General features: G+C 31.0%; 2 protein-coding genes across 2 annotated transcripts in view; one reads left to right on the forward strand and one right to left on the reverse strand.

Moving 5' to 3' along the window:
• The window catches only part of LOC127279696 (uncharacterized), a 100,307-nt gene extending 87,193 nt beyond the window's left edge, over nucleotides 1-13,114 (reverse strand). Inside the window, exon 1 of the mRNA XM_051302232.1 lies at nucleotides 12,771-13,114. The gene's annotated coding sequence lies outside the window, so the exon portion shown is untranslated. The remainder of the gene's footprint in view (nucleotides 1-12,770) is intronic.
• Nucleotides 1,678-19,815, forward strand: part of LOC127279708 (uncharacterized) — a 33,280-nt gene continuing 15,142 nt past the window's right edge. The window contains exons 1-6 of the mRNA XM_051302236.1: nucleotides 1,678-1,894; nucleotides 2,032-2,203; nucleotides 2,275-3,278; nucleotides 3,359-3,428; nucleotides 3,560-3,728; nucleotides 3,840-3,948. Coding sequence (XP_051158193.1) covers nucleotides 1,763-1,894; nucleotides 2,032-2,203; nucleotides 2,275-3,278; nucleotides 3,359-3,428; nucleotides 3,560-3,728; nucleotides 3,840-3,948 — 1,656 coding nt within the window. The 5' untranslated portion in view covers nucleotides 1,678-1,762. The remainder of the gene's footprint in view (nucleotides 1,895-2,031; nucleotides 2,204-2,274; nucleotides 3,279-3,358; nucleotides 3,429-3,559; nucleotides 3,729-3,839; nucleotides 3,949-19,815) is intronic.

Raw genomic sequence — 19,815 nt, forward strand, 5'->3', positions numbered from 1 at the left:
GAGGAAGATGAAGAATTTGTAGAAAGTGAAGAAGTGGGAAATATGGATTATGTTTCTATATCGTATAAACCAAGAACGATTAAGTCATATAATGAATCGATACGAAAAAAGAAAAAAAACGCATTGCATTATGAAGGAGTAAAGTTCAATTCTGTTTTCAATCGTTTGAAAGGATATCATGTTTGCAAACCTGGATTGCCATCATGCTTCGCACATGATTTACTTGAAGGCATAGTAGCTTTCAATTTTTTTTTAATGATAATGTACTTTGTCGGAAAAGGCTGGTTTTCTGTTGAATTTCTCAACAGGAAAATAGATTCTTTTAAATATTCTCATTCTGATGGAAGAGATAAGCCCACCAAAGTACCAGAGAAAGGAAAAGGAAAGAGAATAGTTGGCGGAGCTTGGCAATTGTTAGTACTACTTCGATTATTTCCCCTTCTTGTAGGAAACAAAGTAAATCTTGATGATGATGTTTGGTTGTGTCTTATGAATCTAACAGAAATTGTCGAATGGTATGCGCCACGGAAATTGATAAATCTTTTGTTCCCCATTTAAAATTTTTAATAGATGAATATCTCAGTAATAGGAAAAGATTATTTCCTAATATAAAATTACGACCAAAGCATCATTATTTATCTCATTACCCTGAATTGATCCTCCAATTTGGTCCTTTAATAAAAGTTTTTACATTGCGTTTTGAAAGTAAGCACACTTTTTTCAAAAGAGCAATAAGACATTTAAAATGCTTTAAAAATATTACATTAACTTTATCCGAAAAACATGAAATTTTGCAAAGTTTTTTGCGTGCAGGAGGTGGATTAAGATGTGAGATTCAGCTACTCGAAGAAATTGAATTTTGTATGTTTCGCTATTCGGAAGATATTCAAAAAGCGATACGTAATGCAAATTTATGTGGAAAAATTACTGAATGTTCAGTTGCTATGTTTAGAGGTACTCAATACAGGAAGGGAAATGCCCTTGCTATAAGACAAGAATCATATGAAAATAATGTTGAGATGGGAAAGATTGTTCTTATTTTATGCAATAATGAAGAATCTTTAAATATAGTTGTGGAAGTTGTGGAAACAAATTTTCAATCAAAACTTCGATTATACGAATTGGGTTGTCACTTAAGATATGAATGTATACCCATTAAAAAGTTATTAAGTTATAGCCCTTTACACATTTATGTACATGATACTAAACAGTATGTGAAACTGAACTATGCTTTAACTTCTACATCTTTGTGTTGATTCTATACTTATTAAATCTAAATATAATTAAGTAATTTATATTAAATATTGTTTGGAATAACTTATGAATATAATAATTTTTTATTTTTTATATTAATTTTAAATTTGTATGCTCTATATGTTAATTATTTATGAGTCTAAAACTTCGCTTAAATATTGAATTTAAGATAATATGTTCTTCTTTCTTCAAACTGTTTGTATTATTATTAAGTTTTTTTATATCAATGTACACGTGCATTCGACGAAATATTCTACCAAAGATCTAACTCTTTAAAAATGATCCGCTTCTGTCTTTAAACAAATTTGCAAGATGCAACATTTAATAAAACAGTAAGTAAATATTTTGCAATAGTAATGTAAAATGTTTTCCCAGAATTTTACTATTGTAAATCAATGCCTAAAAAACAAAAATTGAGGCCTATTGAACTGATGTATAATACTAACCTTGTTAAAAAAATTTGAAATTATATTTAAAATTTATAAATCTGTTTTTTTATAGAACAATTATGGTTTCGCGCTTGTATAAAATTACCAACCCAAGTAGAAATAGCAGAAGTCTTGTTTGTGGTAATACCTTAGAAGAATTGATATCTGAAGCGTGCACAAATTTGAATATTAACTTGGACTCATCGTGTAAGGTATTATTATTTCTATCTTGTTTAATTGCATTAAATATTGTTTTATTATGTAACTCCAAGTTGTTTATTGTATGAAGAATTTTATTTATTGAGCAGTGTACAGTTTTCTTAAATTTCATTTTTTCCCGATTTTATAGATTGTTCTTGAGGAAGATGGTACAAGTATTTCAAAGATGTGTATTTTGGAAAGTCTGGCGGAAATGTACCCAAACGTCCCTTTACTACTGATGGTCGTTTATAAAGATGCGCCCTGGAAACCGATTTCGGAGATTGTTTCATCAGCAGTGTCAATAAGTCCAACTATTACAAGTAATATATTCAGTTATATTTAAAAATTATTTTATTTTTTATTGTTTGGTTATAATAATTTGTTGTTTCAGATCAACAAAATGAAGGTTCACAATCTTCTTCTTCCTTCAATATTGAAGAACAAAATAGTATTGTAAGTCTGTCACCATCCAGCAGCGACAGAATATCAGCTCTTCCTTGGGATTCTATAGTTCCCAAGAAATTAAAAAATATTGAATCGAATCCTTCGAGTTACGTATTAGATTTTATTAGAAATGCCGCAGACTATATGATGGATGATTTAAAAGATGACAGATTCAGCACTGCAAGACGTGTCGCAGAACTTATGGTACACAAATTTCCTTATGTTTTTGGCTTTTCAATATGGACTGAAAATGAGTCTCGATTAGAAATTTCATCTGGTGTGAAGTCTTTGCAAAAAAGACTGTATGACCGTATTAAGAAAACTCAACAAGGGAAAAAGAAGCGTCCACGTCCTGCTGACAGCGATGAAGAAGACAATACAACGAATTTAATTATAGAAAGATACGGTAAAAACCAGGATAGTTATGGCTGTGTAGCATACGAACCTCCACTTCCAGAAAATGAGACAAACGAGACTCAAAATATAATGAAAAATAGCCTTTTGCTTTCTATTTCGAACCCTGAGATGCAGCTACCAGTTGAAGATGAAGCAAAGTATTTAAATCTTACCTACGCTACCCAGCGAATTAATTTAAATAGAAGGGAACAGCTTCACTTGAATTTGGCAGATATATTACAAAATCATTGGCCCCATTTAAAACAAGAAAAACATTTTCTTGCACATGCTGAGACTTTGCTTGGCAAAAAAGTTCAAAACATATGGCTTGAAAACGCAAAAAATAAAATTCCTGCAATTTACGAATATTTCAGAGATTATTACACGAAATACAAAAAGGCAACAATAAAACCTAAAATTGCCAAAAATTTGGAGTCAGTTTTGAGTGAAATAAAAAATGCTTCGTCAACTTTGGATTCTTCATTTCCAAAAACGATTGGATTTCTTCCACTTCTAGCCTCTTTTTTTAACGAAGAGCCTATTTTTAAATTGGCTGTAAGTATAACCTATCTTTTGAATTATGATTCGACAATTAAAATTAACAAATATTTGTACTAAAAAATTTTTTTTTTCAGGACATTGACGCTTCGGATGAGGAAATTATAAAAATGGCTAATGTTACACGTCCTATTCTCATCATAAAAGGTTTATATCATGTTTAATTATATTTATAATTTATACATAAAATCTTTATCAATGTTAGTAAGTAGTTAATAAATATTAGTACACATGTAACAATAATTACTTAATAATAATATTCTTACGTTTTCTTTCAGGAAGAAGTCTGTTTGACGAATCTTTACAGTGTCTAATAGTAGTCGAAGATACGATTCTAATAAGAACTTCCAATGTCTTACAAGGGATTTTCTTATTAGTATTATCATACTACGTTTATGGGTTTAATTATGAAGCAAAGAAGGCATCGACCTTCGAATTTATTCAAAGGTAAAGATTTATATATATATGTTATATTATACTTATGTATAAATATCCAAATTTTCCTTTTAATTATTATTTATTAATTTAATATTAAAAATGTTTTCACATTATTTTCAGACTGCTTTTAGATATAAACCCATCAAACAAAGGCAGTAGGAGGCAAAGAAAAAGTAAATCCCAAAAATTAAATGAAGAGGATTCAAGGACAGCCAAATTAATAAATAATGTAATAAAACATATAAATCATTGTATTTGAGGGGGGAAACTCGTGTAAAAAAAAATTTTTACAAATTTTTTTTTGTCATGCAAAGCGTATTTGTGTATTTTAACGATAAAAGTTTTATTTTTTGATTTTGGTTGAGATTTGAGACCAGTAGGCTGCACGGCGCAAAACCAAAGATCTAACTTTAAACGCCTGTATCGCTGTCATTTTGCAAGATTTTTAGTTTAAAAAATTATTATACATAGCTTATATTGCTTTAAGGTATGCTTTATTTCAATTCAATAAACTTTACAATTTTTTTGTAAGAAAATCTTGAAAAAACTTGCATTTACACAAGTTTTTTCCCTTAAGTTACGAGTATCTATAAGTTGAATATTTTAATATATTCAAATCTTATTAATGTTATAATTGAAAAATATGTATAACTTAAATTTTATAAACTTTTTTGAAAAATATATAAATTGTATCTAATTGTAAGACAAATGTAAAGTTTTTTATATTAATTAATTTAAAAAAATTATAAATATCTGTAAGTTACCAAAACTTTGTCACACATAATCATTAATGCAAATATAGTTAATGGAAAAAAATCAAATTGTTTTTAGAAATTTTTCTCAATTCTTGGTTAGAAAAAATCAAAAGTAGTTACGAAATTTATCTTAACACGTTGCTAAAAAGACCGAACATAGTTTTGAAATTTTTCTTAACGCTTTATTCGAAAAAAATCAAATATTTTTTAGAAAATTTTCTCAATTTTTATTTAGAAAAAAGTCGAAAGAAGTTTCGAAATTTATCTTAAGGCGTTGCTGAAAAAATCGAACAGAGTTTCGAAATTTTTCTTAACGCTTTGTTCGAGAAAAATCGAATAATTTTTAGAAAATTTTCTCAATTTTTATTTAGAAAAAAGTCGAAAGAAGTTTCGAAATTTATCGTAAGAGGTTGCTGAAAAAATCGAGCAGAGTTTCGAAATTTTTCTTAACGTTTTGTTCGGAAAAAATCAAAACAGATTTCGAAATTTTTCTTCACTAATATTTCGAAAAATTTCTAACCTTTTCGAAAAAAAACTGGCAAACTATTTTTCGAAAAATTTCGAAAAAATTTTTTACAGTGTAGTTGTACTTTCAGTTAAGACAACTTTTAAAAAATCGCTTTTTTTGACCCGATAAAATAGGCGCCTCCCTTAATTGCAATGTTTTAACTAACCACATTCAGGCTGCAGTCCAATGGCAGTGTTTTGAAAATAGTCCATGAGTGTAAACATAGCAAACATATATCTGTATCTCTTTTCTACTCATGGTATAATGACAAAACACAACACAAAATGCTACCATGAGACTGCAGCTTTTTTTAGCGCATACTTGCGAAAGTGTATACTAGAGAAGTGTGGGTTGTTTCCGAATTGGGATTTTTAGAGCGAACTTGATAATGTGAATACTCGATAATTATGCAGTGTCTTTTACTTCGCACGGAAAAACAAGGACACTGCATACTTCTCAAGAATACACTTTAAGGCAGTTCCAGAATCTTATCTCTGTTTTCCAACTTTACAATTTTTAATTCATACTTGATAAGGCGGTTTCAGAATAGGTACAAAAGCCAAGTGCAAGTCCAAAGTGCCAATCTTATTAGTGCGAAAGAGTTAGGTAGTATATCTTTTTGTCTTGCATTCATGGGATTTGCATTTGGAGTTGTAGTTGCACTTGCTTTTTGCACCTATTCTAGAACATCCTATAAAGTGTATACTAGAGAAGTATGCAATGTCCTTATTTTTCCGTGCGAAAAACAAGGACACAACATACTTCCCTAGTATACACTTTACTATGTATGCACTATAATAATCCGAATTCGGAAACGGCCCTAACTTCCTTAGTAAACACTTTGGCCGTTTCCGAATTGGGATTTTTAGTGGACTTTCGATAAAGTGTATTACAAACCGCAGAACTGCGATACGCCATCTGGTGTCGACCCACTTGTGGTAGCTTTTTTTTGTTCCGTCTCCCTTTTAACATATGTTTAAGAGAGAGATGAAATATCAAGATGGCTACCGCAAGTGGGTTATTTTTCCCATGATTCCCTATGATTTCTGATCCTAATAGCCGGGAAGTGTGCTGTGTCCTTTTTTCGCACGGAAAAACAAGGACACTACATATTTCCCGAGTATACACTTTATTAAAAGTACGCTAAAAATTCCAAATCGGAAACGGCCAAGTCCAAGTGCATATCCCATGAGTGCGAAAGAGATAGGTAATCTGTCTATTGTAGAACCTCTATCTAGTGTGCACTAAAAATAATAATTCGGAAACGGCCTATCAAAAATGCGCAAAAATCCTCAATTCAGAAACGGCCTCAATGAAACTTTTGTTACAGTCACTCCTTCACTCCGGCCAATCAGAGAGTCAGTAGATTTAAATTTGAATTTTCTGTCTCTCTTACTCTTGTACTGCGTAGTGGGAGGCTGCCTGTGTAGAAGTGATAGGTAAAAGTGCTTTTCTGAAGGTTTTCTACATATAATACATAAACGACGTATTATACGTATAATACTGTAGAAAACCAGGTTTTCGACATTGTAGCCGCATTAACCTCTTTTTGTTATTTACGTTATTTACGATAAATCAAGGTGTTTTCACAATTTGGTCATCATCAATGTTTAAATTATTTATTTATTAAGGAAATATCAATGATAAATAATCACTTTAAGTTAAAGTTAGTTTTTCAAATATTAATTGAGTTTGATTCTTATAAAAATCTTGAAAGATTGACTTGCTGAGAGGATTATTTATTAATAAGATGCAAATGGTTTTAATTAGTACACTGATGTTTTTATTCAGTTAATTAGTAGAATCTAAGTTCTTAGAATACTTATGAAACGTGCTATTCGCGCTTGCTTTTCAAATTAACTCTTTTAATAAATCGCACTACTAGTTCAAACTGTCAGAGATGACCTTGTATGCAGGTGTTCCAACTGTCAGAAATGACCTTGTATATATTGATCGTATTTTCCACTCAACAACAGATAAATTCCCACACAGCACAACATCTTACACCAGGCCTACAGCAGGCTTACATGTAAGGTTTGTAAGGTAACATCGTAAGCCCATAGTAGACTTACAGTAAACCTAAAATGTCCGCCTTACAGTAAGCTTACATGGTAGGGTCGAGGTAAGCTTACACGGTGAGGTCGAGGTAAGCTTACATGGTAGGGTCGAGGTAAGCTTACACGGTGAGGTCGAGGTAAGCTTACATGGTAGGGTCGAGGTAAGCTTACACGGTGAGGTCGAGGTAAGCTTACACGGTAAGGTCGAGGTAAGCTTACATGGTAGGGTCGAGGTAAGCTTACATGGTAGGGTCGAGGTAAGCTTACACGGTAAGGTCGAGGTAAGCTTATGAGTAAAGGTTGTGGTAAGGTTATTATTAAGTTGTAAGGTTGAGGTAAGGTTGTGGTAAGCTTACAAGGTAAGGCAAGTTATATTCAAATAATAATATTAATAATAAATAAATATTCAATAAAAAAATTTTTCTTTTGCCTTATTCTATTTTGGGAACCTATCATTTCGCAGAAAGTTTTGAAAATAAATTTGGGAGGAGTAGGATTCGAACCCGGGACCGAAGTATATACCTAACAACCTAACCAACTGAGCTAAACGGGGAACTGACAATGAGAAAAGTAATCTTGCTTTTAAGGAGTTGATTATCTTCTTGGTTCCACTTTAAAAGTAAGATTACTTTTCTCATTGTCAGTTCCCCGTTTAGCTCAGTTGGTTAGGTTGTTAGGTATATACTTCGGTCCCGGGTTCGAATCCTACTCCTCCCAAATTTGTTTTCAAAACTTTCTGCGAAATGATAGGTTCCCAAAATAGAATAAGGCAAAAGAAAAATTTTTTTTATTGAATATTTATTTATTATTAATATTATTATTTGAATATAACTTGCCTTACCTTGTAAGCTTACCACAACCTTACCTCAACCTTACAACTTAATAATAACCTTACCACAGCCTTTACTCATAAGCTTACCTCGACCTTACCATGTAAGCTTACCTCGACCCTACCATGTAAGCTTACCTCGACCCTACCATGTAAGCTTACTGTAAGGCGGACATTTTTGGTTTACTGTAAGTCTACTATGGGCTTACGATGTTACCTTACAAACCTTACATGTAAGCCTGCTGTAGGCCTGGTGTAAGATGTTGTGCTGTGTGGGTTAACAATAATACTTGAATTGTTTATTTTATGGCAACCTACCCAACCCTGCAGACAAATACCAAAGCAGCGTTACAAACTCATGTATAATACGTATATATTACATGTATAATACAGAGATATTTCTGCTGTGCAGGCAGCTGAAGGTGTGACCGTACCTTCAGATATAATTTTATAAACAGGTTGAGAACCTTTTCGTGCTCACAGATTAGAACTTTCGTAGCCAGAATCTAGAAAGGCCTTTTGTTTTGTTTTCGTGTCGTTATGCAAAGCTGCGTCTACAACAGGAAAAAAATGTGTATCGTTCGTGTAGTATTGGCCTGTGTACATATGTATAACAATTCTTGAACAGAGTTAGAGTACAACTATGATTAAGGTTATGTTATATTCCGTAAATTTTTAATTTTTTTTGTTATATATTATTTATTAAATATAATATTTGTTAACTAATATCACAAATATGTTGTCAATTATATACCAACAACATACACAACACACGCACTTCAAATTTTCTAATGTTAAATATTCAATTATTATTTCAAATTAATTTAATAACTATTTATAATTTTATTTTTCATTTATTTTAATTTTAAAATCAATGGTTATTTCGCAAATGAATCGAGATTATTGAAATTCATATTGCGAAATAACATGAATTAAATTACAAATCAATTTTGCTAATTGTGGACAAATATATTTTTTTCTTGTTCTGTAGTGAAAAAAATGAGATACGTATTTTTTTCTTTTTTTTTTGAAAAATTTTCGAGTTATGAATTTTCAAAATTTCAGTTTCTTCAATGTAGTCCTATTTTCAATGGCTCAAAACTCGAAAAAAATGGATTTTTTCAATTTTTCATAAAAAAAGAAAAGTTTCAGTCTTTCTTTCACTTTTCAATAATGATAACAAAAAAATTTTTTTTCATTTTTTATAAACAAATTAAGTTTTTTTTAATTTGGATATGATATTTAAAAAATTTTTTTTTTTAAATATACCTGGAAATACTAAGAAGATTTTGCAAAAAAATTTAGAGTGGGCCGATAAGTTTTATAGGTTTAAATAAACATTTAAACACCGCACGCAGCATTTTTCGTATTTTTAAAAATTAAAAAAATTTTTAAACTGTTAAAAATGATTTTTTTTCATTTTTTATGGAACCTGAAATCATATTTCACTATGAAAAATGAAAAAAAAATAATTTTTAACAATTTTACAATTTTTTTTAATTTTTAAAAATACGAAAAATGCTGATCGCGGTGATTAAATGTTTATTTAAACCTATAAAACTTATCGGCCAACTCTAAATTTTTTTGCAAAATCTTCTTAGTATTTCCAGGTATGTTTAAAAAAAAATTTTAAAAATATCATATTCAAATTAAAAAAAACTTAATTTGTTTATAAAAAATTGATATTTTTTTAAATAAAAAATGAAAAAAAAATTTTTTGTTAACATTATTGAAAAGTAAAAGAAAAACTGAAACTTTTCTTTTTTTATCAAAAATTGAAAAAATACATGTTTTTCGAGTTATCAGACATTGAAAATAGGTCTACATTGAACACGGTGGGTAGGAAGCGACGATAGGTTGAACAAAAGTGTCAAGAAAAACTGAAAGTGGGGTTGTATTTATGGATGATTGTAGGTGAAAAATCCGTTTAGAATGAAATCCTAGCTGCTCCTATTTCAAAGTTATCCACATTTTAATTTTTTTAATAGGATCAATTTTTGAAAAATAGAAAAGGCGCGAACATTTCTTTGTGTTTGTGTGTGTACGTGTAGACATATGTTCACATACGATTTCCACACTTGTAGCCAAATATAGCATCCTTTGTAATTTCCCAATTATAAAATAATAAATATTAAGTGTTGAAAGTCACTAGTAGACGTGGCAAATAACACAGCCCCACAAAAAAAAAGTGTCGTGCGCGGCAGACCAGACTAGTCATTTCACATGTATTTTGACGCGCTGAACACGAATCCGAAGTCCGTTTTGCTCCATCACGTCAGGATTTTTTTCTAACCTCCAAAAACCTGTCGGATTTTGAGAGGTAGGCTATTTTTTTAAAAAATTGATGGATTTACTTCAAAATTGGTATCTAGGGGTTTTTTGGGTCGCTGATAAAGAATTTGAAGTTAGATTTTCAAAATTCAAAATGGCGGCTCCAATATGGCGGACGAATTTTGTAAAAATTGATGGATTTACTTCAAACTTGGTATCTAGGGGTTTTTTGGGTCGCTGATTACGAATCTAAAGTTAGATTTTCAAAATTTAAAATGGCGGCTCCAATATGGTGGACGATATCGACCCTTCAAAGGGTCGAATTCCGCCCTTACACACGAAACTAGGAGCAATTAAACAGTTTGTCAAAGCCTTAGATAAAAAAGGAAACTGTTTCAAATACCTGGAACAAAAGTTTCCAGAAATCTCTGATGCGAAACTAAAAGAAGGGGTTTTCGACGGACCTTGTATTCGCAAATTGTTAAAAGATGAGCAATTTATCACCAAGATGAATAAAAAGGAGAAAGCCGCATGGCTTAGTTTCAAAGCAGTTGTCGAAAATTTTCTGAGTAATCACAAGAGTGAAAATTGGGAGCAAATAGTTAGTGATATGATTAAAAACTTTGGTAAGTTAGGATGCTTAATGAGCATAAAGTTGCATTACTTAGACTCGCATCGGGATCAATTCCCTGAAAATTTGAGAGATTACAGTGAAGAACAAGGAGAACGATTCCATCAAGATCTGAAAGATTTTGAGCTTCGTTATCAAGGAAGAAGGGATGTAAATATGATGGCCAACTACTGTTGGATGCTGAAAAGGGATATTGTACATGGAGGCACCAATTTGAAAAGAAAACCATTACACAGATCCTTTGAGGACAAAAGAGTGCGCTACCATAAAAAGACGTAAATACCTTACTTATGTATATAAGAATTTCCATTTCTAGTATTGAAAATCTAACTTCAGATTCGTAATCAGCGACCCAAAAAACCCCTAGATACCAAGTTTGAAGTAAATCCATCAATTTTTACAAAATTCGTCCGCCATATTGGAGCCGCCATTTTAAATTTTGAAAATCTAACTTCAGATTCGTAATCAGCGACCCAAAAAACCCATAGATACCAAGTTTGAAGTAAATCCATCAATTTTTACAAAATTTGTCCGCCATATTGGAGCCGCCATTTTGAATTTTGAAAATCTAACTTCAAATTCGTCATCAGCGACTCAAAAAACCCCTAGATACCAATTTTGAAGTAAATCCATCAATTTTTTAAAAAAATAGCCTACCTCTCAAAATCCGACAGGTTTTTGGAGGTTAGAAAAAAATCCTGACGTGATGGAGCAAAACGGACTTCGGATTCGTGTTCAGCGCGTCAAAATACATGGGAAATGACTAGTCTGGTCTGCCGCGCACGACACTTTTTTTTTGTGGGGCTGTGTTATTTGCCACGTCTACTAGTGACTTTCAACACTTAATATTTATTATTTTATAATTGGGAAATTACAAAGGATGCTATATTTGGCTACAAGTGTGGAAATCGTATGTGAACATATGTCTACACGTACACACACAAACACAAAGAAATGTTCGCGCCTTTTCTATTTTTCAAAAATTGATCCTATTAAAAAAATTAAAATGTGGATAACTTTGAAATAGGAGCAGCTAGGATTTCATTCTAAATGGATTTTTCACCTACAATCATCCATAAATACAACCCCACTTTCAGTTTTTCTTGACACTTTTGTTCAACCTATCGTTGCTTCCTGCCCACCGTGTGAAGAAACTGAAATTTTAAAAATTCATAACTCGAAAATTTTTCAAAAAAGAAAAAAATACGTATCTCTTTTTTTTCAGTACAGAACAAGAAAAAAATATATTTGGCCGAATTTAAAGGGTCGACGAAAATCTCACGTGATTTTTCCCATATATAAATCATAAAGGTAATTCAGGTGGTTGAACCGATCACGCCACCAATATAATGCAAGTTTGCTAAAATTTGCATGGAAACAACGAGGTGTTGATTGCAAAATCAACCCTTCAACTACTTAAAATTATATACAAACAGGGTGTGATCGTTGCCACCGAATTATTCTTCGAGGAGTCTTAACCACTGACAGTGGTTGAGATTATTGTTTATTCCCCGCAGTAAGGGTTGAAATTGTTGAATTTGTAGGTCGGTAATCCTGGAAGTACCACTTCCACAAAAAAAGTTTTTATATATGCCCACATTTAGGGCTCAATTAGGGCTAATTTAGTACCACATGCAAAAATTTAGGGCCTTTTACCTATTTAAAATAACCCTTGGTCCTGCTAGCTTGAAGTCAAGCTGGAAGTACCACATAAAGGAACCTAAATATTTTTCAAAATTTCTTCCATATGAATTTAGGGCTCTCAACTGGGACTATTAAAAATTTTCAAAGACCACACCTACGTACAAAAAACATCCCCAATTATTTAAACTCGATTTAATCAAACAATTATCATATAGGAATTATGAGCTAAATTAGGGTTTTTTAATATGCAGCACTAGGGTCAGCCGGGGTAAATCCGAACAGGGGGTAAATCCGAACGCTAATTATTTCAGCTTAATTAAAATTTTTAAAAATAAGTTCGATATGAGAATTTTTACCTCAGATCCTCTTCAAGAGATTCTAAGTATTATCCCATTTTTCGTTTGTTAATTAGCAACAGCATAAACAAAGATAACGAGTATTGCAAAAAAGATTGAAAATCAAAGATGACACTCTTTCAGTATTTTGTCTCGTATTTGAAGAAAAAGAAGCTGAAAATTTATTTTATTATTTATAATTGTTTGTTATGAATACTAGAACAGAAACTATTTTTCATTTTTGCCTTCTGTAAAATTTTATTAATAATATCAGACCGTTCGTATTTACCCAGGAAAATTGGAAAACCGGGGTAAATCCGAACGGTATTTTCAATAATTTTTTTTTACATCAGAGCCACACAAAATTGTTTTTCTTTCATTACACTATTATTTTAACATTATAAAAGTACATAGAAAAAAGTTTTTCTTTCTATACGTATCTTCGTTAGTAATTAATAAGCAGAAACTTAATCTCTGTTCTCTCGAAGGAGTGTTTCAATTTTTTTGCCAAATGGTTTGTTGAAAAAAGTTTTTTAGGATCTTAATAAAATTTGGTATTCTACAGTTTTTGGGATCGCTAATTACCAATTTGAAGTCAGTTTTTCAAATTTCAAAATGGCGGACGAGAATTAAAAAATTCATTGGATTCGCTCGAAAATTGTTATTCGGGGGGTTTCAGGGTCGCTGATTACGAATTTGGAGTTAGAAAATTTGATCATTTTTAAAAATAATTTTTAGGAAAGTCCGCCATTTTTAATTTAAAAAATTTGACTTATTTTTGTATTTACATTCAATCACTCCAAAATACTTTCTGTAGCAAGTTTTGCAAAAATCCGTTATGATTTGATAAAGTTATTGAAGGTTTTAATTGTGTAATGCATTTTAATTTTTAACCTGTTTGATTTTTGTATTTGGGACGTTTCATGTCAACCGGCCCAGAGCTCCATCCAAAATTCTAATCAACGAAAATCAACTTATTACGGCTCAAAATAATCGTCAGCTCATACTGCTTCGAATAAAAAGTGGCGAATTAAAAAATTCAAAATGGCGTCCTTACTGTACCATGTTTTGCAAATTTTTTTAATAACTCAGCAAACAAATGTATTAATTACCTTGAGAAAATAATTGCAACTTGTTGGATAATGGGTCACTCTTATGTTTTTGGGGTCGCTGATTACGAATCTGAAGTCAGATTTTAAAAATTTTCAAAATTAAAGATGGCGGATCCAATATGGCGACCAAATTTTTTTAAAAATTATCAGATTTGCTTGAAACTTGTTACTCGGTGGTTTTTAGGCTCGCTGATTACGAATATAAAGTCAGATTTAAAAAATTTTTAAATTCAAAATGGTGGATCCAATATGGCGACCAAATTTTTTTTTTTAAATTATCAGATTTGCTTGAAACTTGTTACTCGGGGGTTTTTGGAGTCGCTCATTACGAATCTAAAGTCAGATTTTACAAATGTTCAAAATTCAAAATGATGGATCCAATATGGCGAACAAAAATTTTTTTTAAATTATCAGATTTGCTTGAAACTTGTTACTCGGGGATTTTTGGGGTCGATGATCACGAATCTTACGTCAACTTTTAAAAATTAGGTCACAGATCACGATTCTGATGTAAAAGTTGTTAAAAATTCAAAATGGTGGAGCCAATATGGCGGATGAAATTGTAAAATTCGTTTGCATTTATAAACTTAAATGTAATGAGGCTGATTTTTGAGGTTAAGGTTTTTAGAGTTAAGGACAGTTTTTAAAATTAAGTTTGAGAATATTTGAAAGTTTCAGTTGTGCTTAAATTGTAAAAAAATGATATAGAGGAAATTTTTATAAAGGAAAGGAAAAATTTTAAAAAAGTAATTTAAGGGTAGATTTTTCAAAATTTAATTTAAGGCTATTTAAAAGCCTTAAATTAGCTAAAATTATAAAAGATTTATGTAGAGTAAATTTTAAAAAATCTTAAATTTCTATTGGGATCTGACATTCGTACACATGCCATCTGGTGTTGAAAAATGTAACTAGTTTTGGATAACTGTTTGTGTCACTTGCAATTGTAGTTCCGCTGTCATTGTTAATTATTTTATCATTATGAATGAAGCTACATTTTTACCGCGTGAGAAATCTTCCTCCAGAATTAAGTGTTCTGTGAGAGGCTGTGGCAGTACTGTAGCGAAAAATTTAAGCGTAATTTTCCATAAATTTCCGAAACCAAAACCAAAATTACACGATTTACACCACACTTTATAATGTGCCCGGCTTGCAAAACGCGTTCACCTTCAATAAATTTTCGTTGAGCAGGATTTGTACCTGCCCATGCGCAAATACTGTCCATAGAAATGAACATTTTCTGCATCCCATGTTATTCCCATGTAAATTCACTAAAAGTGTTACCCAATTTACGCCATATTGCTTTAGGCCCCGCCCCCATGTCAGATCCCAATATTAAGGGGTAGTTTTGGGGATTAAGGGTAGTATTTTGAAAAATTACTTTTATGATATTTAAGATCTTTTAAATGAAGCCTAAATTTGTATGGAAGAAAAATTTAAAACAACTAATTGAATAATGTGTAAGGGGTGGTTTATGGAGTTAAAGGTGGCGAATCCATCCAATTTTTAAATATTTTATTAGCCATTTTGGAACCACTAATCTTATTTTATAAAATCCAGATTCAAATTCGTAGTCACCGACCCCAAAATTCCCCGAGTAACAAGTTTCAAGCAAATATGATAATTTAAAAAAAATTTTTAGTCGACATATTGGATCCACCATTTTGAATTTTGAAAATTTTTAAGAACTGATTTTAGATTCGTGATCAGGGACCCTAAAAACCACCGAGTAACCAGTTTCAAGTAAAACTGACAATTTCAAAAAAAATTTTGGTGGATATATTGGATCCACCATTTTGAATTTTGAAAATCTGACATTATATTCGTAATCAGCGACCCCAAAAACCCCCGAGTAGCAAGTTTTAAGCGAATCTGATTAAATTAAAAAAAAAATGTTGGTCGCCATATTAGATCCACCATTTTGAATTTTGAAAATTTTTAAAATCTGACTTTAGATTCGTATTTAGCGACCCTAAAAACCACCGAGTAACAAGTTTCAAGCAAATCTAATAATTTTTAAAAAATTTTGGTCGCCATATTGGATCCGCCATTTTGAGTTTTTAAAATCTGACTTTATATTCGTAATCAGCGACCCCAAAAACCACCGAGTAGCAAGTTTCAAGCGAATCTGATCAAATTTTAATAAAAATGTCCTCCATATTGGATCCGCCATCTTGAATTTTGAAAATTTTTAAAATCTGACTTCAGATTCGTAATCAGCGACCCCAAAAACATAAGAGTGACCCATTATCCAACAAGTTGCAATTATTTTCTGAAGGTAATTAATACATTTGTTTGCTGAGTTATTAAAAAAATTTGCAAAACATGGTACAGTAAGGACGCCGTTTTGAATTTTTTAATTCGCCACTTTTTATTCGAAGCAGTATGAGCTGACGATTATTTTGAGCTGTAATAAGTCGATTTTCGTTGATTAGAATTTTGGATGGATGTCTAAGCCGGTTGACGTGAAACGTCCCATTTATATATGATGCATTATTACATAATAGGTCTATTATCGTATTTTTTTGAGTTTTTATTTAAGTTTAACAATTGCAATAGGTACTTTAAATTTATTTGCCCTAAGATTTTTCTGAAATACAGTGGCGTTCGTATTTACCCCGGTATTTTAGGAAAGTTGCAAAGTATCGAGGTAAATACGAACGCTAAGTTTCCTGCGATTGTAATTTATCAAAAAATTTTGCTACCCCATAAAATTGTTCTATGGAAGTAAAGTAACAACTTCATGCACCAGAATACCGGAAGTATTTTTTTTAAAGAAAAAACTTATGTTATTGTTGAAACTTACTAAAAGCGTTCGGATTTACCCCGGTTGACCCTAAATGGACTTTTTAAAAGTGCACCCCCAACCACTTCAGCCAAGTAACTGATGGATAGTCAACCACAAAAACTACCCTCAACTAGTTAAAACTCAATATTTTCAAAAACAAACACATACGCATTTAAGGCTAATTTAGGGCTCTAAAATATACTTAATTAAATGGGGACCATTATATGTAAAGCTGAGCCCAGAGGGCAGCACCATAGCAAGATCGTGGAGCGCCAAATTTTTGATTTCGGTTAAAATGACATTTGATTTTCTTCTTGTTTTTGATAAAATAAAAACATGAGTAACGAGATAAATAAATATTTTTCTTGGTCGTGTGTGCAATTGAAAAACGAATTACGTAAGCGAGGACTTCGTCTTACAGGAAAAAAGAAAGTTTTACAAGAAAGGTATGTATAAAATAATATAATACATCAAAGAAAATGTGTAAATATATGCAAGTATAATCATAAGTAGAAATCTTTCTCACATAAAGTTTCAATAAATTATGTTTAATTTGTCTTAAAATTATTAATATAATTAATAATAATAATAATTTATTATTAATAAAATCCATTAGTCCACAATAAAATTCTGCTCGAAGTTTTTGTTGTTGTAAATGAATATATTTTAATCGCTCGCCCTTTACTTTCGACCAGACATCAACTACATATTGCTGAGTTGTTTTCCCTAATGCTAAACATGGATTAAGTGCTTCTCTAAATGAAAGACGAAACATGTTAGATTGTAAGGCAGTAATATTGTGACTGCCTTGAGTTTGTTTTATGTTTACAGTCCATCCCTGATCACCTGAAGGAAACATTAAAGAATAAGTCATAGGGTCAACATTCGCACTGAGGTTGGAAATTGGAATACTTTTGGAATCTTTAGGATGTATATGTTAGGCTCCAAATGCGAAAACGGTCATTGAGCGAAAAAAGCGACCACAACGCGTTGTGGCTTATGAGATTTGTCCGCAACCCGAATTTCGTTTCGTGGCTTACCTAAAAACGGTCACAACGCGTTGTGGCAAAGTTAAAACGATCAAAAAGCGAATTCGTTTTACGTTTCTTCTTATATTGCACCACAACGCGTTGTGGCAATAAGGAAAGGCCACAACGCGTTGCGGATGGTTGTTTGAATTCAAACACTTGAGTAAAATATTAAACAACAATTTAATGAAATAAATGAAATGAACAATATTAAGTGCCTCTTGCACTTCCTGGAGTAACGTTTCGTATCGTTCATTATTAAAAATAGTACTATGATCTGGGCTTGTCTTGGTTAATTCACCTAATTTATTATAAAAAGCAACTTTGCTTGGAGTCATATTGAATAGCGCACAAATTAACGTTTACTCTATTCGAAATACGAAACAAAACTAAACGATAACTTATTCGCAGTTTGTTTACATTACATTACGCTATAATGTAATTAATCAAACTATTATATAATTATTTAATATTATTTTGGAAGTGTGTTTAATTTCCAAACATAATGAGAAAACACGTTACCTATTACAAAATTTAAATTATAATTTTAATTTAATTTCTTTATATTGATATAAATTTAATTTTTAAATGAACTGATTATTAATGTTATTAAAATATGAATGATATAGATGTTATGATTTTTATTTTCAAGTGTGCTAAAAATTATTTATTTTATTAATTTACTTATAAATATTTATTTATAATGTATTTATTAATATTTATTTATAATTTACTTATAATAAATTATAATTTTTAATTATTAATATTTTACATATTTCTTAAGTGTTTGAATTCAAACAACCATCCGCAACGCGTTGTGGTGCAATATAAATAAGAAGATACGTAAAACGAATTCGCTTTTTGGCCGTTTTGACTTTGACATAACGCATTGTAACCGTTTTTGGGTAAGCCACGAAACGAAATTCGGTTTGCGGATAAATCCCATAAGCTACAACGCGTTGTGGTCGCTTTTTTCGCTCAATGACCGTTTTCGCATTTGGAACCTAACATATACATTTATTATTTATTCGTTATTTAATCTTTCTTTTACAGCTGCCTTTGAATTAATTATATATTTACGTTTATCGTCATCATTGGGTGAAGAGAGTATGTACAATGATATACTTGTCCATGAATGCGAAAAACATACGGACCTTTTCCATTTGGAACTTCTAATTTAGATACCATGCTAGCAAAAGCAAATGAACTGTTATACAAACGAATATTTTCTCTGTAATTTTTACCCACAGAGGTAGACTCACCTAATAAATTGGTTAAATACTCAGGATACGGTGTTAAGTCATTTAACTTTACTTTCCCTTTGTGACAACAGCTATTAAAATTATTATCTGAAGACCCTTCACACATAAAGTTTAACGATTTACAAAACTTACATTCAACATTTAACAAACCTAAATAATTTTTAGAAATATTTTTTTCATCAAATTCATCTAAAGACATAATTGCAGTTCCTAATGTTTTCAACTTTTTAGTATTCTTTTTATTTATTTTATTGGTTAAATCTTTTTCTTGACGCTCTTTTTTATTAACCTCCGTTTCCAATAAAAATTTAATATTCTTACATACTACATTCCTTTGTTGGTGCTCTTTCTTTCAACCTCTGTTTCTGTCAAAATTTTTACATTTTTACGCATTAAATCATTTTCTAGACGCTGCTTTTTTCGATTTTTGTTTCTAAACGCAATTTTTTATTTTGGAAAAAGGGAAAAATTTGGATTTTTGCACTTTAATTCTTCGATGTGGACAATAAAAAGTCGCTACCACTCGTTTTCAATAATTAAGTTTCTAGTTTCAGACGTTATTTTTGCAGGAAAAGGAAATAAACAATACTTTTTAAACATTAAGATTAAATGCTGCCTCATTCTGCTGTGAACGTAATCAAGAGTATTCGTCATTATATTAAAATATAAAGATGTTGCAAATGCTATTGCAAATATTCCACAATCAACACCATTTGATTGTTGATAAACTTTTGCAAAAACTACGGTTGGTTTAAAGGGATATAGTCTTTCTAAATATTTTATTTGATCCTCATTTAAAAAACTTTTATTAAGACTATTATAAATATAAAGTCTTAATCCATCATAATAAGTGTAAATCCAATGACCAAGACTACAAGA

The sequence above is a fragment of the Leptopilina boulardi genome, unplaced genomic scaffold (assembly GCF_019393585.1).
Source record: "Leptopilina boulardi isolate dan_hultmark-lab unplaced genomic scaffold, ZJU_Lbou_2.1 LbouV2_222, whole genome shotgun sequence".
NCBI classification, from domain to species: Eukaryota; Metazoa; Arthropoda; class Insecta; order Hymenoptera; family Figitidae; genus Leptopilina; species Leptopilina boulardi.